At 39.4% G+C, this 24,631-nt stretch overlaps 1 protein-coding gene across 4 annotated transcripts in view; it reads left to right on the top strand.

The window, feature by feature from the left end:
• Positions 1–479: 479 nt before the first annotated feature.
• LOC137255612 (serine-rich adhesin for platelets-like) overlaps positions 480–24,631 on the top strand; it is an 84,682-nt gene continuing 60,530 nt past the window's right edge. For 2 of the 4 annotated variants that reach the window (XM_067793056.1, XM_067793052.1), the window contains exon 1: positions 480–1,220. In XM_067793056.1, coding sequence (XP_067649157.1) covers positions 1,195–1,220 — 26 coding nt within the window. In that variant the 5' untranslated portion in view covers positions 480–1,194. Of the gene's footprint in view, positions 1,221–20,869; positions 21,026–24,631 lie in introns of those variants that run through there. The other 2 variants (XM_067793057.1, XM_067793054.1) reach the window with 1 other exon arrangement.

Here is a 24,631-nt window from a genome sequence, read left to right as displayed (position 1 = left end):
CTCTGTAACCAGCAGACTAAGCAATGGGTCAATCAGTGGTACTTGTCCCATGTACTTGGATTAACAGCTAATACCAGGTTTATAAACAACATATTGGTTTAATAAGATTTGCCTGCACAGTAATCCCCAGTATTTCCTTGATGGGGAGAAAACACTAATGCCCTTTTCGTTCTGCTTGATAGATTGCAGGCATTGTGGGAGCTTGTGGGGGCACCTACGCTGGAGCTACCCACTTAGAACAAGTTTGGGGAACTGAGTGCTTGTATGTGTGAGCTACTCACGCATGTGATCCACACTTCTTGTGTCAAATGTCGAGCAAGGAGGCGTTCATTACCTATTGCCGACTTGAAGTGACTTTTCAAATCTGGGATTGTCAATGTCAACACCAACTCAAAGAACACAGTATGAACCTTTTACGAAATTTACAATTTATTTTTAAACAAAATTTACTGTAGTGTACAAGAGTAAACACGCCTGACAGTAGTTTTGAAGTGAATAGGAAAGCAGTGTGTCAACAGTCCTCCTGAGTTGTGAAGATGGGAGATGATGCAGGAATGTACTGACATGTCACAGACCAGGGTGATCATCAATACAAATGTTGATACAGCAAGAAAAGAGCCTGACAAGTGTGTGTATGTCTAAGTGTGATCAATATCGATACATATGTATTATCTGAGGAATACATGCCATGCTGCTTGCACACCAGCTGGGAGGGATATACAGATATTTATATATAATGGTGTGTACTAATGTCTAATTGTTGGATATAGGGCTTTGAGGTTGAAAGAGAAGTTGAAGACACTTGAGACTAAAGGACATGGATCATAAAAGGAATGTGGTGTAATAACAACACTGTTGTGTGTCTCATACACTGACATGCATGTGAGACATTTGGTATGTACAAGGCTCAGGTTACGAGTATTCCTAAATAACTGGATGTGGACGCCAAGAAATGGAAAAGTTGAAATTCATGTGTATGATAGGTGAATTATGTGGTGACACATTCAGTAGTCAAGGCACTGTTTCCTGAAGAATTTAAAGTCATGGTGTGAGGATTAAAGTGTATGTTCTTGTAAATATACCCTACACAGAAAAGACTGGCATCAGTGGCAGTGTAGGGAATGTTGGTTTGATGGTAACAGATTGGAGACTGCTGGAGGAACATCAAGAGGAACTATCACCATTCTGGCAGCAATGCTTAAGTGGGCCAAACCAGCGCTGTGAGTACATTGTACATTCATGAAAAGCATGTTGGTTTCAGGAGAAAACACAACACATTTCATGGACCCTGTTGGGTCAGTATCAGCAAATTATCCAAATGTTACAAACATTATGTAAAACTGAGGTACATTCTAGGTGTTAGCTGTACAGTCTGTCATCTGTATTATCATATTGCTGTAATATGGACTGTGATTCTTATGAACATAGAAAATACATGCATGATAGAGAGTCATTATTAAGCCACAGTACCGAGCAGGATTCAGGTGCAACATGGTCTGTCATCACTCCAGAGGCTCAAACACCTATGCAGATGCGGGTTAGAAATGATCTTCAGTAACCCATGGATGTTATAAGAAGTCAGGTAGATAAGAGGTGGTCAAGCTCACTGACTTGCTTGACACATCTCATCATGTTTCAGTTGCGTAAATCAATGCTGTTGATCACTGACTGAGACTTACAGACCATGGCACATAACTGGAACATTGCTCAGAGTGTAGCATCAAACAGCAAACAAGCGAACAAATCTAGATGCTCAACATAACCATGCTCAAGTGGCTAACTTAGTAATTCATTAGCTGGTTTTGAAGTTTTGTTTGATGACCTACCTGGTTATATTATGTCAGAGTCCAAGGTGAAGTCTGTCGTCATCATACTGCTGCAGTCTATTGCTGCAATGGCAACCATATAGTCGATGTTCATATACCACATATTGGTCAATTATATACATTCAATGTTAGCCTTGTCACCTAGTTAGTCATGATGCTCCTAAGGTATGTCCAACAGAAAGCATCATGAACGACGTGATTCCTGTCTTTGCTAGAGAGAACAGTTAACCCTGAAAACCGAACACATTATGCTTTGATATATAAACAGAGCATTGACTATTCCTGACATCAAATGTTCTTTGTCTGGCAAGAATTATTGTGGTGAATAGGGCAGCATGTACAGTGTGATCCCTGGGGTGGTGAGAGTTGATGGCCACGTTCTTTGTCTATATCTGCCGGGGTCAAATGCGTTACAGTGACAATAGCTGGTTTCACAATGCCTGGACAAGCAGAGATTTATATGAAAAAATAAGTGGGTATGTTGTGAACGGAAGGATTCTTGGGAACTTACTTGACTCATGATTAGGACTAATTTAATGACGTTTTGAAAGTATCCAACACTTTGAAAACGTTTTAAGTTATACCAGTTGAATTTATATTCATTATTAGTGGATTTTAGATGCCTACATCATATGATGCTGTGTTTTAGATTTTCAACAAATAAGGTTTAGATGAAGTGAGGATGAAAAGGGGAATCTTGTGAACAGTTCAAACATCAGCATTTTGTGAATGATTGATACAGTATACTGTAGACTGTAATCCTTTTGGAAGTAGCTCAGACACTTGTTTCAACTGACTGATGGCACAAAGACAGACACTGAACAGAGTGAAATGTAAGTTGCACATGTGGTGAGGGCACAGTCTGACTTGTCCTCATCTGTACAGTGTTTCCATGGCAGCCAGGGCTAACCCCAACAGACAGCTGTGTCTGTGACATACTGGCATCATTCTGAAGGTGCCAGTGTGTGGCACCATGTTTCTGTGACTGAACGCTGAGACGACTAGTCCACACATACACAGCTGTGTCTGTGACATACTGGCACCATTCTGAAGGTACCAGTGTGTGGCACCATGTTTTTGTGACTGAACGCAGAGACGACTAGTCCACACATAGACAGCTGTGTCTGTGACATACTGGTATCATTCTGAAGGTACCAGTGTGTGGCACCATGTTTTTGTGACTGAATGTAGATACAACTAGTTCACACATAGACAGCTTTGTCTGTGACATACTGGCATCATTCTGAAGGTGCCAGCGTGTGGCACCATGTTTTTGTGACTGAACGCTGAGACGACTAGTCCACACATAGACAGCTGTGTCTGTGACATACTGGCACCATTCTGAAGGTACCAGTGTGTGGCACCATGTTTCTGTGACCGAACGCAGAGACGACTAGTCCACACACAGACAGCTTTGTCTGTGACATACTGGCATCATTCTGAAGGTGCCAGTGTGTGGCACCATGTTTCTGTGACCGAACGCAGAGGCAACTAGTCCACACATAGACAGCTGTGTCTATGACATCCTGGCATCATTCTGAAGATGCCAGTGTATGGCACCATGTTTCTGTGACCGAATGCAGAGACGACTAGTTCACACATAGACAGCTTTGTCTGTGACATACTGGCATCATTCTGAAGATGCCAGTGTATGGCTCGATGATCCTGTGACCTAACGTAAAGATTACTAGTCCACACACAGACAGCTGTGTCTGTGACATACTGGCATCATTCTGAAGGTGCCAGTGTGTGCACCATGTTTTTGTGACCGAATGTAGATACAACTAGTCCACACATAGATAGCTTTGTCTGTGACATACTGGCATCATTCTGGAGATGCCAGTGTGTGGCACCATGTTTCTGTGACGGAACACAGAGACAACTAGTCCACACATAGACAGCTTTGTCTGTGACATACTGGCATCATTCTGAAGGTGCCAGTGTGTGGCACGATGATCCTGTGACCTAACGTAGAGATGACTAGTCCACACATAGACAGCTGTGTCTATGACATACTGGCATCATTCTGAAGATGCCAGTGTGTGTGGCACCCTGTTTCTGTGACTGAACATTGTGGCAAATAGACCACACATAGACAGCTTTGTCTGTGACATACTGACATCATTTTGAAGGTGCCAGTGTGTGGCACGATGATCCTATGACGGAACATAGAGACGACTAGTTCATGTGTAAGACCTGTCAAATTACTACCATTGTGCGCTGATAACATCTTGCTGAAAAAGGGTTGGGTAAGTGTGCCTATTGTTCAAAGTACTGAAGTCAAAGATGCCACAACACAAAGACAATAATAACATCATATTGATCAGAGGTTTGGCTGCAGGTTAAGCAGGTTCCTCCTACATTGTTCAGGCGATCCTTGAAAATACAATCCACAGTTGGAGGTGGTTGTTGTTACCTCAACAGTATGGGCAGAAAGAACAGTTGTAAATTATTTGCAACCGACACATTTGGAATATGTGATATGGAAAACCATTTTCAGAACCTGGAGAGATCTAGACTTGCTTTATTTAGGGCTCTAGTATTGCAGAGAGGGCTGGGTGTAGGAAAAATAATGTGCTTCAGGGACTGTGAGACAGACTACTATATAGACTATAACATTATCCATTTGAGGGCTCATATCTTTGTTTGATTGTCTATTGTATATGTCTGTATTGATCTGAATATCAGTAAACACAGCTTGTATCCAGCTTCCATTGGTTCATGGACACCAAGAAATCAGTCACCCTGCATGTAAGTGGGAGTCTGTTGAAATAATATAATGAGATGTTTCTGTATTCACCATCATATCTGTGATGTATGTCAGGCCACCTGACCTACTTCCAACTGTAAATACAGCCTGTAGGTAGTCAACAGTCTATTGCCAACTTACCTATGTGTATTTATCTATGTAGCCTGGGGACACTCCGTCATCTTGTACAGGCTTTTAGTGGTATCTGTTCACTAGCAGTGCAAGGGTAGATGGGGATCGATGGATTAAAAACCCATAGACTCCATGATGCAGTTGATGCTTCATGTTGTGGTTGGCTCAGATTTGTAAGTTAGTTTGCTAGCTGGAAAATAGGGAAATATAGAAGTATAAAATACTTGACATCTACTGTGTCATTGTTTCAGCCTAGATGGTTGGTATAAACATATTGTAATCATGAAAGAAAAGTACTGGGCAAAGGTGTATGAATCCATCCTTGACTACATGACTTAATACAGTAATACAAAGGAGTTAGCTTTCAGTATCACAGTATCCATAAGAATGTCTTCAGTGATCTGATAGTTTGACAAAACAGGTAAACAAGTGAATGAAATGACATACCTATTACAGTTTACATATTACCAGCATTGAAAACTCTTGCCTGCCCAACCATCTGGGACAGTCTGTTTGGCGACCGGACAGTCAGGTTTAAAATGTTGCATGCTCAATGGTCTTGGATGAATCTGACTTTGAGCATAATGGCCGAAGCCTTGAACGAAACAGGACAGAGAACATTAAGCAGTTTAAACTCCTCTTATTCACCTTCTTACTATTTTTCTTAATCAAGACTTCCAATCAACTTTCCAACTCATCTGATAACTTTTGATAGTTACCAGAAAGGTTTTGGGTAGTTTACAACACTAATATTACAGCTTCCTGTCCCCATGGAACAGGGCTAAACATATGAGTATCTGGAGTAAGCAGGAGATTTAGTCAGTAGCTTGAAGATTTGTTCCAAGTGTGGCTAAGGATTAACTTGTAATTAGGCTATGTTTGACCAGTTTATGAAGTCAAGCAGATGCTTCATAAGGTCAGTATTGACTGTCTAAATAGGAACATACAAAATTTTGGTTTACTTTGAAGAAAAATGAATAAGTTGAAAATACAAGAAACAGCAACAATGATGCCGTTCCTTGGCCCTACTGATTGCCTTAACCTGGTGTGTCACTGTGCCAATGCATGAATTATTGAGCTGAAATGTTTATGCATACAGTAAACATGCATAGACAGATTTTCAAATCTTATGTTTTGAAATTCAATATGCAATGTTTTGTTATGATAAAATGATCATTTTATGAACCTATTTTTCAGTTGCTTTATTAGATTTCTGTTCTTAGTGTTTAGATGATACTTGTGAACTTTGCCATTATTATCACCATCAGCTCAACACTGAATGTAGCAAGTTGTGTATGTTTTACACTTATTACAAGTCTGTTTTATCATAGTGTATGTGAAATGATCAGTCTCCCTTTTACTGACATCTTACATGAGCTCAAGATGAAGTTCCTCCTTTGTGTGTACATTGAACATGGAGTAAGGTATTCAAATGCTGCTGCATTGACCTGCTAAACTGAATGGGACAAACACAAGTAAGTGTGAATGGGTAGCAGCAGCAGCAGCAGCAGCAGAAGTAGTAGTAGTAGTAGTAGTAGTAGTAGTAGTAGTAGTAGCAGTAGCAGTAACAACAGTAGTAGCAGTAGAAGCAGCAGCAGTAGTAGCAGCAGCAGCAACAGTAGTTGCAGTAGTAGTAGTAGTAGTAGCAGTAGCAGTTACTATTAGTAGCAGTTACTAGCAGTAGCAGTAACAACAGTAGCAGTAACAGTAGCAATTGCTGTAGTAGTAGTGGGAAGAACAGCATCAGCATCAGTACAGAATGTTACTGAACTGCTAGTTATGATAAATAGATTGGCTGGACACCACTGAGTCCACTGACATAGAATAAGCCACATATTCATTCAGTCTCATTCACCTGTCACTATGTCCATCAATAGTCATGAACAGCTTTGACATGATAATCCAATCAATATTCATACATTTACTGTATCAGTTATTCTGTAAATGAACAGATGATCTCCAAACATTATAACCCAGATTTTCAGCTGTCATTTATGTGACCTCTGGAGTTCATGATGGAGAAACTTCTTTAGCTGAAAGGAAATCACCTGTTACACCAGAACAGGCTGCCTGTATCAGCACTAATTGGCTACTCTTAGCCGCAGAAGGGATCAGAGTTCTGCCAACATGTAAATACCAGCAACTTGATACAACGAAATGAGTACAAAGGTGCCATAGCCATTAAACCATCAAAATGAACAATTTGTCAGGTGTTGTGTCCTTGGATGGACATGCAAGACATGACCAGTTAATTACCTGTTTATCAATACATCCTGTCTCTGACTCACTATAGGTGTTTCTCAATATACACAGTGTAAGACTGTTAGGCACTTGAAGACTGTCACAGTCATCAACATACAGGGAGCATGACAACTGACCCAACATGCTGGTGTAGTCATTTTGTGTTAACCTTCTTAATATACATATGCAAACAACTGGAATGTATGCATTAACTAACACAATAATTTAGTTCAGTGATTCAAATATGTAAACAAAACTAATACTTCATCCACAAAGCTTAATATTTGCTCCAAATAATAATATAAAGAGTCCTAAGCCCTTTATCTCATTCTTCCATGTCAATATGCTCTTTATGACATAAAAACAATATGACAAAAACTTTTTTCCACAGATGAAAGTGTGAGGTCTTTCATACTGCATTTCAAATGCAGCAGGATCTTTAGAAATCTGATTTAAAATAACAGATTTGCATAACATTTCATTGTGTCAGTTGCAGCAAATTTCATCAGTTTGATTGATGTATGGCTGCAATTTGTAAAGATGTTCCTGAAATCACGTAACTTCTATCCTGCTGAAAAGAATGGAATGACCTCCCTCAGTTTATCTGATCCAGTTCTGACCAGACATTCAAATCTCTCCTAAAAATGTCACTTCTTTAAACAAGACTAACATTAGTTTAGTGTGACAAGATCACAAGATCATCTGTTTACACTGAAATCTTGTTAATCTGACCTCTGTTTTCTGACAGTCAGGTTTATCCAACACTTTTGTTGGTAACAAATTGAAAATTATATGTTCAGGTCACAATTATTTTGTCTGACATCCTCGTTAATCCAACAATTTACTGTGGAACAGACAATGTCGGATTGATAAGACTTGACTGTACTCAACTTGTACACTTTGAGCAGAATATCAAGCTTAGAAAGGCATGTTATAGATACTTTTTATATTATATATGTTATAAATATTACTTCTGAAAGCCAGTTCTCAAACCTTCAAATCAGGCAGACCAGTCAATTCATCAGTTAGCTATCAATAATGGCAATTGTTTTATGACACAGTAGAAGGTGACAATCACTGTATACACTGACCAATTTGTATTGTATCTTCTTGCTGACCTTGGATCTATACAATAGTGTAGAACTGAGCGTGGAATTCTTCTGTTGATATGACATGGAGCAAAATATTAATTTCTCAAGTTGGGAATACATTTTCAATGTACAAAAAAACTTAATCTTACCTCACACATGAATGTCGCTTTCTGATTGGCTAAGCACTATTCTATTATTTTCAGTGTACCCCGCTTACAGGCGATGTATTATTTTCAGTGTACATCGCTGGGAATTCCGAACTCCTCTGGTGCGTCATGGTAGTACTTCTTTGCCTTGATTAACATTGAATCACGCATCAAGCACAGAAATTACTGATGTTTTGCGATTGAAAATCGATGGAAGGGAGATAACTCTAAATCTGTTTACCTTGTGTCACATGCAAAATGGTGATTCGCCTCCATTCAACAGTAGTGCTTCAAACAGTTCAAAATTAAAATTCAGGTGTACAGTAAGATAAATACGTTGTTCACTGGTCTCTCGGCCCTGCATGCTTGTGGAACATAAACAGACCTCTAGGGTACATGAGCCCATGGCCCCCTCATGATCAGTGAACACGTTATATTGTCAATTAAACTGATTAAATGATTAATCAACTGTAAGTATCACATGACAAATTCAGTTTTTATACATGTGTTATACATTCCACAATCTGTTAGTAGTTTCCTTGAAGTACAGGCATTTTTGTGAAGGGTTCATGAAACCTATACATACCTAACATTGGGAACAGGTCAAAAGGGCCGCATGACAAAAGGGCCACAAAACAGAAAAGTCAAAAGGGCTGCAAGAAAGTCGAAAGGGCCGCAGACCCCTATTCAGAAGGGCCGCATCAAAAAGTCAAAAGGGCCTAATTAATTAGGATTGTTTCTGTCATCTCCACAACAAACTTTGTCATGATCAACATTACTATTGATATTAGTATGTTTTTAGAATTTCCAATTGATAATAATTTATTTACTGAGAGCAATCTCTGCAGTATTAAAGGTGAGGTGATGGCATGTCATCTCAGGTAGTCTGCATGGGAGTATTGATGGTGAAGGGAGATGTTATTCCCTGGTGCACATTGGGATGTACCCATAGCTTTGCCTGTGGCATCCTGGAGAGATCTTTTTCAACTCAAATGGGACTTGAAGGTTTCCTTGTGATAGCTTTGAGATAAACAAGGGTTCTGTAGAAGCAAGGTAGCATGATGTTCCTGTGAAAGGTGACTGCCTCTCTCCTACCACTATTGCATATTCAACCATGGTTTCCTTGTCTACATTTATTGAAACTCTACTTTGGCCTGTGGCTGTTTGGGGTCTACTTTAAGCTTTCTGTTTGGATCCCTTATTATGGCAAGCTCACTTGCTCTTTCAAGCTGATTTTGATCTTTCTGTCCTGCTGAGCTTTATAACAATCTTCTCTGAACCATATGGTTTGGCAAGTAATTGTGTACCTAGAAATGCACCTAGAATTCATGTCTAATGTGGCAACAGTTGTGGGCATTTATAAATGTAAGTTTTTCCTTATATCAACCATATTTCCTTTATTAACTTGTGTCAAGCAGTAAGTATATGCTATGTCAGCTGACATGCATATGCTGTCTATACCTTGATCTGTAAAAATTGTCCTTACTATACTCGTCGGCTGACCACACAGCACTAAAGCAAGAAACATCATATTTACATGGAGGGCTACTGGAGTTTCTGCTCTCACAGTTCAGAGTAGACAACTCTGTCAGGTACAGATAATACATGGTCACATGGTGCCAACTAAACTATTTGCCTCGTTGAGTGTTTGATTCTAGTGCAGCATGTAAGCATGGAAAGTCTCTCATACACTGCTGAACTGTTGAACATGTACATCCTAAATCATGTCTTCTTTTATCCCTATTTTCTGTGAATAGCATTACATGTTGTTTCTTATATATTTGAGTATTGGCTTCTTTGTATTGTTGTGAGTCTATGATCAACCTACTGGCTTCATTGAGGACCTTTTGTCTCTACATCATGCTATGATGCTGTAAACAGACATTTCGTCAGTCATGAAAACTTAATTTGAAAACAATTATGTTTGATGATCCCAGTTTCCAGTATTTAACTGTTACAGTCTACCGTGTGAACAAAGGAGATGAATATGGCTCTGCTGCATCTTGATGAGGTCACACCATAGACTGATGGAATCTCATCTTTACGAGAGAAATTTTATCTTTTCCTCTATCACGGGACTAATTTACATGGCCTTTATAAATGAGGTGATGCTCTGCCTAAAATGTCAGTATAAATAGTTAATTCCTGGCTAATGTTTTTGCATGGAAGATCAGGTTACAATTGAATAATTCAACTTCTTTCAATGTCTTTTCAGAAATATTAAAATTAACTATTTGTTTTAAAAAACATTATTACATTTCATTACAAATCACATATTAACTGAAACCGTAAAATGAATACAAAGGTTGTCATTTAGAAAACTGAGCTGAAGATACTTGATGAAAAATTGTTTGCAAATATATCATGAAAAATGAAAACTAAACATGACAGTCATCAAGCTTTAAGACTTTTCTAGAATTGTTCTCCTTTCATACTTTGATTTTTGGGCCTCCCACTGTCAAACCTTTGATGCACTGGCAAGGATCAAGAAAACGTTTACCTTTCAAACAAACAAGTTCACACAACTTCCCTCCCTCCTGCAATGATATGTTTTTAGTTGAAAGTAAAGACATGTGATCACAGTCAACATTGGGGAGATGAACGAGAAGCACACAATGCTGACATTCCAGTGAATCACCTTGAATCAAGGTCACCATAAACTCTGCGATTAATCTATTCCATGAGCCTTTGCAACAGGCTGTGCTAATTGGATTACTGATTAATTATTGAAGCACCTCGGAAGACATCACTTGAAGTTTCAGTTCCTTGGAAGTTGTAATATGAGAGCATCTACAGCCACTGTATGAGAACAGGACAAAATCCTCTAAAACACATCTATGGGTAGTGTTGTCTTTGCAACTAATTATTATTGTGGAGAGTTATATTTTATTCATGAAAATATTTGAGTGTAGTCTGTTTTGTGTGTCTCATGAAGGGACCAATTACATCAGCTGAAAAAGGCTTCAGCGAGATAGCTTGTATATAGGGCTTTTCTCTGACTCTACTCATGGGTTCTGAGGTTTAATGAAAAGTGGCCAATATGGAGTTAACACCAAGCAGGAGAGATACGTTGATTGATGATTATCTCACAGGATATTCCAGTATGGTGCACTCATGGTAAGTACATTTTCACTCTGTCTTTTAGACAAATTCACATCTTTCGTTGAAACCAATGATTGGAAGAGCAGCTGCATGCACCCACAATGATGATGTAGTTGGAGATTTTGTACAAACTTTACTGTCTCAAACCATAGTCTTAGTCTTACTACACATCCTGTCTTTTTCAGGATTATGTAGGATTTTATGAACAAAAACATTTGTAAGGATTCACCAAATTATATTTTTGTGATCTTGTCACTCTAGATCGTACAAGGAATAGGGCATAAACACCCACATTCATGTGTGTTTTCTGGGAAGAACAGCATACATATGTTCCGTTACTAGTGAGTATCCCAAGGAAGATCAGGTAGAACCTGTATGCCAAAAATTAGCATCAGTTGGCTGCAATGGCTGACATGCTTGATTAAGTGTCTGAATTCACTGATAGCATGGATATTTGCTTACACTATTAACAACAGATTTGCCTGTTCTTGTCCATAGTCTGTCCAGATAGAACTTACTGCAGTTAACAAACAAATCCACATCCAGACACAGCTGTGTCTACGTCTTTCCCCTAAAACATACACTTAGTGAAATACAGAATAAGAGGTATTCGTCGCATGTGTCATGTACAGGTATTAAACGGTAGCAGAAACACATGGCTGTTTTGCCATGTGCTCAGCCATATTTATACATGCTGTGACTGGTGTATGAAAGTGAAGGCTTCATCTCAGCTGGATGATGTATATCATATGTGAGTCATGTCACAGGTATTCACCAGCTGATTTACCTGTGTGTCAATATTGTTTGAATCGTTTGATCTTGTTGGCTACTAGACAGATGCACAATTCATGGGGGCCATATCATGAATACACTGACTTTTTCTCATGGTATCTGCAATAATGATATAGCATGTTTCTGTGTACAGACAAACTGTGGAGGATACATGTTATCATATGTTCATATCCTTCTCAACATTTTCAAACAATATTGATTGTTTTGATGTCATATTTTCCTTTATTCCCTAGCCGTGGATGACAAGATTGTTAATGTTTGTTGATATTCATGTTTTAATCTAGATCTGCTCAGAGGCCTATTTGGCTCCAGATCTGCAGTAAATGTCAGTGAAATGTCACTAATTGATTATTTTCTAATTCATCTTAAGTCTGTTATGATTTACATAATGGTTTTAGAGGTGATTCAAAAATAATGAAATATGTCTTTATGCACAGTTTTACATTGTAACAGTGAAAATTACAGTTATGGTAAAAAAAACATTTCAATTTGAGAATCAATGTTTGTTTAGGATTCTAGAGAAAGCTTGAAGACCTCTGTGACTGACAGTATGTGACAGCAATGTTACTGTATTTACTCTGTCAACCGACATGAATGCCATTCCAGTGTCATAGTGTGTGATGACTTCCTATGTTATTGATGTAGACCATTCTGTCAATTATGTGAAACACTGGGTCAAGTCAAATACAAATTGCCAAGGACCTGAATACTGTCATGGAGGAAGGTATCATACATATATATAGTTGTATTGGAATTGAGAAAATAGATAGATTTCTGTATATACCAGCCCTCATAAACGAAGAGAATATTTGGTAATATATTTTGTTGCATATTGATGATGTTATATGACATTTTACAGTTGTTGCACAGCCACACTGATTGCCTTTTGGAGGGAGTAATTGTTAAAGAACGTGAAGCTTAGATATGACACCAATATTGCTGCTAAAGTTGTATTGCCAGAATGGAATATGTTGGTAGATTTATCCTGTTTGCTGAAAAGCTGCATAGTGAATGAAGCTGTTTTATGATATATCCTCATGATCCTGTGTCGGATATCCAGTGTTGTCTGGGGATAGGTAGGGGCTTACACTGTAGTGTTGTCTGGGTAGAGGTAGGGGCTGACGCTGTGGTGTTGTCTGGGGAGAGGTAGGGGCTGACACTGTGGTGTTGTCTGGGGAGAGGTAGGGGCTGACACTGTGGTGTTGTCTGGGGAGAGGTAGGGGCTGACACTGTGGTGTTGTCTGGGGAGAGGTAGGGCTGACACTGTGGTGTTGTCTGGGGAGGGGTAGGGGCTGACACTGTGGTATTGTCTGGGGAGAGGTAGGGCTGGCACTGTGGTGTTGTCTGGGGAGAGGTAGGGGCTGGCACTGTAGTGTTGTCTGGGTAGAGGTAGGGGCTGACACTGTGGTGTTGTCTGAGGAGAGGTAGGGCTGGCACTGTGGTGTTGTCTGGGGAGGGGTAGGGGCTGACACTGTGGTGTTGTCTGGGAAGGGGTAGGGGCTGGCACTGTGGTGTTGTCTGGGGAGGGGTAGGGGCTGGCACTGTAGTGTTGTCTGGGGAGAGGTAGGGGCTGACACTGTGGTATTGTCTGGGAAGGGGTAGGGGCTGGCACTGTGGTGTTGTCTGGGGAGGGGTAGGGGCTGACACTGTGGTGTTGTCTGGGGAGAGGTAGGGGCTGACACTGTGGTGTTGTCTGGGGAGGGGTAGGGGCTGACACTGTGGTGTTGTCTGGGGAGAGGTAGGGGCTGACACTGTGGTGTTGTCTGGGGAGGGGTAGGGGCTGACACTGTGGTGTTGTCTGGGGAGGGGTAGGGGCTGACACTGTGGTGTTGTCTGGGGAGAGGTAGGGACTGACACTGTGGTGTTGTCTGGGGAGGGGTAGGGGCTGACACTGTGATGTTGTCTGGGGAGAAGTAGAAATATATATGTATTCCTTTCTGAGTTAGAAGATGGTTTGGTACTGACTGTAGAGTGCAAACAGATTTGAGAGAATACATTAAGGCATACAGTTTATAGTATCCATACTAAACTGTAAGACTGTGTATGAATAATGCATTTACACTTTGTATGCCTCATGAAAATATACCTTTAGTTTGGTCTAAGGAAATACTATTTGAAAACAGTGAAGCAAGCTTTTAAAGCTCAATGTTAAACTGGGTTTGCTCTGAACACTCTCATGGTGTCAGAAGATGTAATGAAACAGATAATGAGGCCCTCACTCTATGATTTGCATAGAAAGTTAGGTGACAGAGAGATAACAGCAAGTGGTGGCTGATGATATCCATTGGTTTACCTAGCTACATGTCCTGACTTTTATGTTGTTGTACACCAGACATCATCTCTCCTATACAATCAGAGAAAGTGAGATAGAACTGCTTCATCTTAGTGATAAGATTACTAGCCTGATACCTGATGGCTAAAGTCCACTCCTTTGTGCTTAGCCACCTGCTATACATGGATAACACAGGACCTCCTCCCAGCAAAATATAAGGTAGATTATTCGTTTCTCCTTAACCACATTATGTGGAAGCCGTGAAGATCCTGGTTGGAACGGATGTTCAGTAACTAATGCTTGTCATAAGAGGTGACTAACAGGATTGGGTGATGAGGCTTGGTGACTTGGTTGACATGTGTCAATGTATCCCAATTGCATAGATCACAGCTCATGCTGTTGATCACTGGAATTTCTGCTCCAGAGTCTGGGTGCCGCATAGAACTAAACTCACTCACTCATTATATGATTGGCGTGTCCTATCCCAAAGTGGTAGCAGCTCCCAGAGGCAGGGTCAGTTTTCCTTGTTGGAACAGTATGTTACATTATCAACTCCATGTGGACGTCAACTGATGTACTGGTGTTAGTTACATACCCTACCTATGATTTTCTCTGCAGTAAAGTGGGTTCTTTCCAGAATCGAGTAGATCTCTACTGTTACTTTCAACCGATCATTTCTAAACCCAGGTTTTGGAGTACATGCATCACAGTTGACACTGGTTGTTCCTTCATTTATGGAATATTCCATAGTACATGTATACAAAACATATGCAGAAATTGAAAATAATATACATTTGTATTTTACATTCATAACAGTTCACAAGTTGGATAAAACACTCTCCTCAGTTTTGGTAGCAAATTCAAACCCTTGGAGTCAGAAAACTGTCTCTTCATTTTGTTCATTTCATTTGCAACCAAAACCTTGCAGTCGTGTTATAGCCTTTACATAAATTGCTATTAACCAAATGTGGTTTTAACGTTTTGCTCTGAGCCTGACTGCACAGTAAGTTACATGACTTTCTGTGCCATGTAAACTGACATCCATGCAAGGGTATGTGTAAATGCATACCTTTTGTCATTGGTTCCGTCTACACACTACACCCAAACATGATCTCAACATGTCCATCAGTAAGTAGATTCCACAAAATACACTTACTAAAACTGTCATTTTCAGGTAAATGCAAAGAGTTAACATATTTCAGTGCTTTGACATTCTGAAAACAACTCATACAAACAAATTCCTCCTTTTTAAATTAAAGAAGAGCATGTATACATGTGATTCAGTTTGCCTGAAAAACTATAGGCAATGTCTTTGCATTATGTTGTTCATATGTAACAGAGATAGTGCCTGGATGTGTGAGTGGCAGTGATGGAGGGATTATTCAACATATATCCCACAAAGAGAGAGGAAACTTCCATGCCATCTCCTTACTCCTGGATTGGGGGCAATGTCACATACCACTTTTACAAAGAATTTCACAGATAGTTTTTTTATACAGATTGTTATTTTACGTTTCATCTTTCCATATTTGTATATGATTTTCGCAGGCAGATTTCACCGAGCTATATTTAGATGTATTTGCAGAAGATTTGCATGGAAAACTGAACTAATATCAAGGGCTTATTTACAGAGAGGGTTTTATGTTTGCTTGTACAATTTGATGCCAGGTTACTGTAAAGAGAATACAGAGATGTGTGTCTTATGGCTTTAACTTCAGTTGGAATATTTGCTGTAGCTAGAACAGGGAGCATGGATGGTCTTCAGTGTTAAAGGGGCATTGGGAAGTATCCAATATCTGCTACAGAATACTGTCATGCTCTGTTAAATGCATCCAGGATGGGATTAGAGATTTCCAGAGGCCATGGAATACTTGGTACATATACTGTGCAGGTACATGGCCACTGTACAACTCTGTCATGTGTCCGAGCATCATTTAATGACTAACACTAAGTCTCTTGACTGCCTGATTAGAAGCGGTGTAGCAAACAGTCAAAACTACAACAGTAAATGGTACAATCCAGTGCTCAGCTGATACCTTCCATGTACAGGAGATGGAAGTGTGATTTACTGTACAAGGAAAGCCAGCAACACTCTAAGGTGAAAAACTTGATACAACTTTATTATCACTGGCTGCTTATGCCTTCATACACATGACATACCCTGTCACAGCAACTTGAAAACATGTATGTTAGATTAGCCTAGTGAACTACTGAAAATACTGGATGTATCTTCACATTCCATGGACCTTTAACATGTTGACAGCATTGTAAAATCCACCCACTGGTGCTGTGTGTAAACAGACTCCCAGTTTGACCCAGCTGGACAAGGCTGACCAGTGGCTTACGCAGTGGGACAATATGACAAACGCTTACTGTGTTTACATATGAAGCTGTCACCTCGCTTGGCCCAAACCTTTAAAGCTTGTGACAGGTTCACAAGATGTTGTTCAACTATGTTTGATACATTGAGAGGAACTGGCTACAGTTGGGATACTGAGTACAAGCGCTGAAAGAGGGCATTCCTACAAAGATCTTTATATCCTATACAAATCCAGTTCTACTTGCAGATCTTGTCGTAGTATGCAGATCATATCATAGCATGTGTGCATGTAACTAACGGATATCTGTAATTGTGCTTCATATAAAGTTCAGTAGCAACAGCCTTCAACAATCTCAATGATCTTAAAATACTTGATATGGTATTGCTGAAAATGAACATCATCTGTAGGTATGCTCCAACAGGACAGGCACATAACAAATGTACATTGAAGCACAGTATAATCTCTGTGGCATGGAAGATGCCATGCTAACAGTTCTAGCACCTGCAAGGTTGACACCAATTACCAGGAGAACCACCTGATGAAGGAGCAACATTCGGGGATGTGGCGGCTTCCACTTCACTGTCTGAGCATCTGAGGTTCAAAAAACAAGAATGACGTATTATACCTTACACAGGTTTTCTCTGGACTGCTCAGGTAGATGTACCATCTCTAAATGCATTCAGAGTTTAAGTGATGCTTGTAAGGAGACTAGTGAAACATGGCAGTGGAAAAACATGACAGAAACATTATCAGTTGGTTGACCAAGGGCAGCTGTGTATCCTAAGTCCATCATTCATCTATACCCAGCCTTGGTTTGACCACAATTAATATTTATGGATGAGTGCTCCCCTTCATTTTGCAGATGTACCAAATAACATTTGCGGTTTCACTGCAAGCGTGTATATTTCTTTTCATGATTTCTGTTTAATGTTTTTAGAAACCTAGAGGCAACACTGAAAATAGTTCTACATCAAATTTGATTACCACTTTTTGTCAAAGATCAGTGAATATATTTCTATCCTGCACTCAGATGCAGTTCTAGAAGTTAAAGTTGTCTAGTAAGATGCATGCTGGTTAAAGTCACTAACATGTAGCCTCCATGACGGTGGTGAATATCTTTATGCATTCCTTAAGACAGATTTTGTTCAAGCGTTTGTTCATTTTTTTCATTAGAATGTGTATATTGTGTAAAATACTTGAATTCTAACCTTCTAGGTGTACTGGAAAAGGTGTTTAGGCAGCTGGATGGTAACTGACTTGTGTATTTCTTGACTCCAACAACAGCTGTAAAACAATTGTCAGTGGGGACAAGCTGTATATGACAGGGTGAATGCAAGAACAGTGAAACTATCCAGTTACTAGCGTACTAGGATCACTGCAATCTAATTCTTAAACTAATAAAAAGATTAGTTTGTAATTTATGAAGGTTTAATCTAATTCACTGCAAATTAATCTTTTATACATTTCAAGTTTTTCCCATTAAAAAATGTGACTCTTAATTGTTTAAGATTGAAACAGTTAAATATTTTTGTGGTTGTGGAATAGATACAAAATTTATCCCAGAAGGTTAGAGGCTAACCTTGCCCATGTATAAGACAGGGACACACGAAGGTGTAACCTCTCCTGTTTATATTTGTCTATCAGTTCCAGTGTTTGTCACAGTCTTTAACAGACCACTGGCTTAAAACTCCATACAGTCCAACCAAAGAGATAAGTTTCAGGTTTGACAGTTCCATACTATGCAGAGTACGTTTGAATCTGTTGAACATGTAACTTCAAATATTCTTATTTATGCTTGCTCATTGTCGTAAATGATAGTCATTATACCTATGTTTAACATTCTGATTCAATTATACCCTACTATTTTTACCCCACAATTTCTGTGTACATTTTGCCAATGTTTTGAAAGTGGTGCTACTGGCCTCTTGTGTTTTACATAAGTTTAACTTACTTTAAACTATGGATGAGTTTATCAAAAACTAAAAAATGGTGAAGTAATTCTGAATAAATCTTTTGTATTCATTCCTGAACATGAATCGATGTTGCAGCATAGTGTAATTGTTTGTGCTTTTTGATATACTTGAAGTGAAATATTCATAGGCCACATTGACAAGTATTTAGTGTGTTTCAATTTTGCCATTGTGCTTTCAAATGTATGTCTTCAAACTATCACATTAAACATTTCCTTATAAAGCAAATTAATAATATCAACAGAAAAACAAATTATTTAACAAGTTCCTCCTCTCCATAGAATGACCCTTGTGTTTCCAAACCAGTTATTGAAGAAGTCAGTATATGATGTGAAATATGGTTTTGATGTAGTTGTACATCTCCACACTCATCGTTAGAAAGATTAGTAATGGTCAGAATATTGGACTTCATTAAGAAGTTGATACAAACTACTCCAATATCATAATGTGGCTATATTTATTCACTGCACCTGCTTCACAAACAAATCTGTTGAATGTGGAAGATTTTAGATAACATATAGCTGTTATAAACATGTTATGTTCAGTGTAATTAGCACAAATGTCTCTGCCATGACTGTACAATGTATGTCATTACAACATAATACATGATTGTGACTGTAATTGACAAGTGGTATGATTTTCTCCACACCAGCTGACTGTGACAACCCACTGTAGCATATGATCACCATTTTGTTTTCCCACATAGTTTACACATGTCAGATGGAATGTTTGATCAAAATTATATGCAAGTCCAGGTTGTTTTCACTCGTTTGGACATCAACAGCACATGCAGTGAATTATTTGGGGGTTGTCAAGCATTGACTTGGGGTCAGAAGGGGTTTTTTCAAGCATTGACTAGGGGTCAGAAAGGGGTTGTCAAACATTGACTTGGGGTCAGAAGGGGTTTTTTCAAGCATTGACTAGGGGTCAGAAAGGGGTTGTCAAGCATTGACTTGGGGTCAGAAGGGGTTTTTTCAAGCATTGACTAGGGGTCAGAAGGGGGTTGTCAAGCATTGACTTGGGGTCAGAAGGGGTTTTTTCAAGCATGGACTTGGGGTCAGAAGGGGTTTTTTCAAGCATTGACTAGGGGTCAGAAGGGGGTTGTCAAGCATTGACTTGGGGTCAGAAGGGGTTTTTTCAAGCATTGACTAGGGGTCAGAAGGGGGTTGTCAAGCATTGACTTGGGGTCAGAAGGGGTTTTTTCAAGCATTGACTAGGGGTCAGAAGGGGGTTGTCAAGCATTGACTTGGGGTCAGAAGGGGGTTGTGAAGTGTTGACATGGTGTCAGAAGGGGGTTGTGAAGTGTTGACTTGGGGTCAGAATGGGGTTGTGAAGTGTTGACATGGGGTCAGAAGGGGGTTGTGAAGTGTTGACTTGGGATCAGAAGGGGGTTGTCAAGCATTGACATGGGGTCAGAAGGCAGTTGTCAAATGTTGACTTGGGATCAGAAGGGGGTTGTATTGACTTGGGCTTAATGGAGACACATAGCAGAGCTGATCATGTCGTGGTGAGTCAGAAGTAAATACTTGGGTTGATGGAAACGGATCATGGAGTTGACTACGTTGTGGTGACTCAGAAGTGGGGTGTCAATTTTTGACTTGGGGTTGATGGAAACAGTGGGTAGAGCTGACCACATTGTGGCTAGTCAGGAGGGTGTTGTCAAGTATTGACTTGGTGTTGATGGAAACGGTTGGTAGAGTTGACTACGTTGTGGTGAATCAGAGGCGGGTTGTCAAGTACTGACTCGGTGTTAATGGAAACAGTTGGTAGAGTTGACTACGTTGTGGTGAATCAGAAGGGGGGTGTCAATTATTGACTTGGGGTTGATGGAAACGGTTGTTAGAGCTGACCACATTGTGGCTAGTCAGGAGGGGGTTGTCAAGTACTGACACGGTGTTGATGGAAACCGTTGGTAGAGTTGGCCACGTAGTTGGGGTTGATGGAAACAGGTGATATTTCTCTAGTTATTTACAGGAACACAAATGACCCAGTACAGGATATGATCCATGGTTTATAGCTTTGCTCATTGGTTCACAAGTTGGTAATGATGCTTTAATGGCTAGCCTCACAAGAGGCTGAGTGATTCACAACTACCACTTTACACAACCATGATCATCAGGAAAGCTCCATGTTCATTAAAAGCTGTTTGCAATATGTCACGTCTCTCTTGCTGGCTGAGCACAGGTCCCCGAGACCCATGACATCCCTGCTGTGTTGGTTTGACTGTACATGGACAGGTAACATCGGTGATTTAGAAACAGCTCGCGTGATAGCTGGGTCACTAACTTCAGGAGTGGACAGTGACAAAACCATAGGTTTTTGACTGGAGAGAAATGATTTTCGGAGTACATACACATTGGAGGGGGTCAATCTAGTCAGAAAGGTAAGGTTGATTACATACAGGACTTTTCATATGCAAAGATTATTACAGTGTTGCCAAGCTCATGTTTCAACACTGTTTCAACCTGAATGCTTTCCCTTGCCCATATAAAGCTGTCAAACAGGGACATTTTGTATAACTGCATGCATCATCGCTACTGACACACCTGTCATAGTCAATGTCCTTCATACCAAACCATGCTTGCATGTTTAGATAATATGGACTGATTTGATTTTTATAGTGTTTCGTTTACTGAATAGACAACAACTGTAAGTTTAAGGTTAGGATTGCACCTTTTTCCCAAAGCTTTTTTAAATTACATTAATCAGAGCATTAAATTTGTTTGCTCTAGTTCAGTCATATATTTAGATATGTAAGACTTTTAGTGTTTTACACACTGAAATTTGGTATCCACAGTGATACTGGGCTTAACACTAGATTTCCTAACAGTATGATCAATTAGTATTTGTGATCATCTACTGTCTCTGTGATCATCTACTGTCTCTGTGATCATCTAGAGTCTCTGTGATCATCTACTGTCTCTGTGATCATCTACTGTCTCTGTGATCGTCTACTGTCTGGATGATCATATGCATATGATAGCTCTGACTGTGCAATGCTGTCAACTTGTCGGCTGTGTGTGTGAATTTAAATATTATAAGATAAAACACATGAAGTACAGCTTGTTAGTGAGTGTACCATATACAGGTAAATGACATGTGTAGTTCTTTGTCTTTACCATTGAGCCCTCCGTGGAACAGAAGTCAGGATTGGCAAAGTTTTAATTTGAAAGGCAATATTTTGCACTTAACAGTTCAGTTGTCAGGGTGCAATTCAGAACTTTTCTGCATGGGAACATAATTCACTGTCACACATATTGAGGAACTCCTTGTTAACAGTGCTGCAACTCCAAACATATTGGTTGATGGACATGATTTTCAATGGAAAGGTCATTGTTTGTCAGTGAGTGTTTATTTTTCCCCTGTTGTAAACATGATCCAGAAGTTGACCGACTTTGTTTGCAGGAATCCAGGGACGCTGGAATAAGGTGGCCCTGCTTGTCCCCGTGTAACATGTGTGTCATTCATTATGTCTGTGGCTGGAGAGACAGCCTGTCACATGAAGTAGCTGTCATGCAATTTTATGAAATGTTGTCAACCAACAATGTGGTTGTTGTAATTAACATATAATGTATATTTGTTGTTTTTTGTTCAAACAAAACAACAGTCCTATTCCACAGGTATTGACATGCCGATACGTGTATGCAAGACTTGTTAGGAAGTTTGCAGAAAAAATTATGTTGAAAAAATAAAATCCTCCAATTTATGATTTTAAATATTGGTTGAAGTGCAGATGAGTGAATGATGTTGAGGCCTTCTACCAATTAGCAGAATTTCCTCATTGTCGAAGAAAAGCAAGATATTGATGATATATAGAACATGTTGGGTGTGCTTTTCATCTTGATTGATACAATTTTGAATGATCATTTGGGAATGATGTTGTATCTGGAGCTGGTTGTACTTAGATGAGCTTATTTTACTTGGCACTTCTGTATCTAGCAGACTGCTGAGGCAATGGGTTATACTGAGAATGACAAACAACAAAAGCTGCATAGTTTGTCACTGGTTGTAGACCAAGATAATAGAATCAGTGGTCAGCATAGATATTATGGTTCCTACTTGAGATTTACCTTTCAACATGCTAAGGTAGACAACTGACACATTAGCTGACGGATTGATGGATGAATCATCATCATGACGGGTAACTGGCGTCAGATTTGGAGGAGACAGTCCCATTGTACTATCATTGTATAAGACATTACACGCAGGCTGCAATAGCCAATGGTCAACCCTTGTACACATATAGACATATGCCCAATGCAACAGGCAAACTCAGGTGGCGATATTGAAAGATTATGAGGAAGAGACACTGATATATGTTGTTATGAAATCTGTCCATGTATTCCTGTGATGATGATAAATCTTTCATGAAATATCACGAGTTTGCTAAGACAGGACTCTACATGGCATTTCTAATGTAGATAGATAATGATTTTCAGTAATGCATGTCTGGCTCTGGCAGTTTCTGAGGTGGTGTGTACCAAGTCAGGAAGGTGAACCTTCCATGATGTAGTATATTGGTGAGGCCATTCCATTTGAGTGTGTAGAACTAGTGGGAATACTGTATGACAGATGAAACAACATCCTCCATGAAAAGGATATAATAGCTTTGTTTTGTTTACCTTAAACTTAAAAACATACTGGGAATGGCAATTTAAGACTGTACATTGGAAATGTATTACACAAAAGTACATGCATTTTTGCAGAATTTAAACCATTCCTAAAATTTCGTTTTATCTGTTTCACATCAGCATATACATATGTCCTTAATATTCACATGTAAAATATGAAACCGTTGTTAATGATGCTGTTGTTTACATTTTGGCTGACTACATATCCACATGGAATACAACTTTCCCCAAATCCAAGAACAGTTAAAACAGTAAGCAGCCTTGAAATAAAACTAGTGGCACACATTCCCAGACCGATCTGCACATATCTGCAATAGATACTGCTTCCACACACTGACCAGCTTTGTTCCACCTCAGCTAATGTGTCATTATGTGTATGTAAGGCTGCTATTTTAAACACATTTTTACCCTCCATTAGAACTGTTGTTTGTTATTTTAACTGTCAACATTTCATTCCCCCCTGCTAAGCAGTTCCTTTCATCTGAAATATGCAGTGTTGTTTTGAAGCAAACTGTAGCATAATTGATTGTAATTGTTGGAAATTTGCTTAAAGTACAGCTTAAACATATTATTCGTATCTGCCTATTTAGAATTCTATTGTTTTTACTGAGAAAAGAGATTGTGAGAAGTTTTAGAAAAAGAAACAGGTGTTTATTTGAATATTTTACATATGGTAGTCTCTTTTGGTTATGTGAATCTGTGCACAGTGCTTGTTCCTTTATCAGGAAGCAGGTGTCTTAATCATCTTACAACAAGTCCACTGACTTCCCTGTGTCCCTACTGGGATTATGTTGTGTTTTGTTAGATATTTATTTTAGTTTTTTCTCCTGAAGTTCTTTTGATCTTGTAAATCAATCAGTCTGTACATTACCCACTTTTTATCACATGTAGATGAATGAAAGGTACACAAGAAGCTATTACTCAATTTCCAGCATACTAGACAGGCAACCATTTCCACCACAGGTATTGGGGGTAGCCAAGCAGTTGGAGAACTGGCCTACCTAAAATACTCAGTTCAGTTTCCATTTGACAGATGTGTGAAGCTTAATTCTTGTTTCCATGTAACCTAACATAGCATGTGCAGTTGTACTCTTTCCATGTAGCCTAACATAGCATGTACAGTTGTACCCTTTCCACGTAACCTGGCATGGCATGTATAGTTGTACCCTTTCCACGTAACCTGGCATGGCATGTATAGTTGTACCCTTTCCACGTAACCTGGCATGGCATGTATAGTTGTACCCTTTCCACGTAACCTAACATAGCATGTATAGTTGTACCCTTTCCATGTAACCTAACATGGCATGTATAGTTGTACCCTTTCCACGCAACCTAACATTCTCCATCACAAGGGATAA

Source organism: Haliotis asinina, chromosome 11 (assembly GCF_037392515.1).
Source record: "Haliotis asinina isolate JCU_RB_2024 chromosome 11, JCU_Hal_asi_v2, whole genome shotgun sequence".
Classification (NCBI taxonomy): domain Eukaryota; kingdom Metazoa; phylum Mollusca; class Gastropoda; order Lepetellida; family Haliotidae; genus Haliotis; species Haliotis asinina.
Note: the sequence above shows the minus strand (reverse complement) of the source record. Positions and strands in the feature narration are given on the sequence as shown.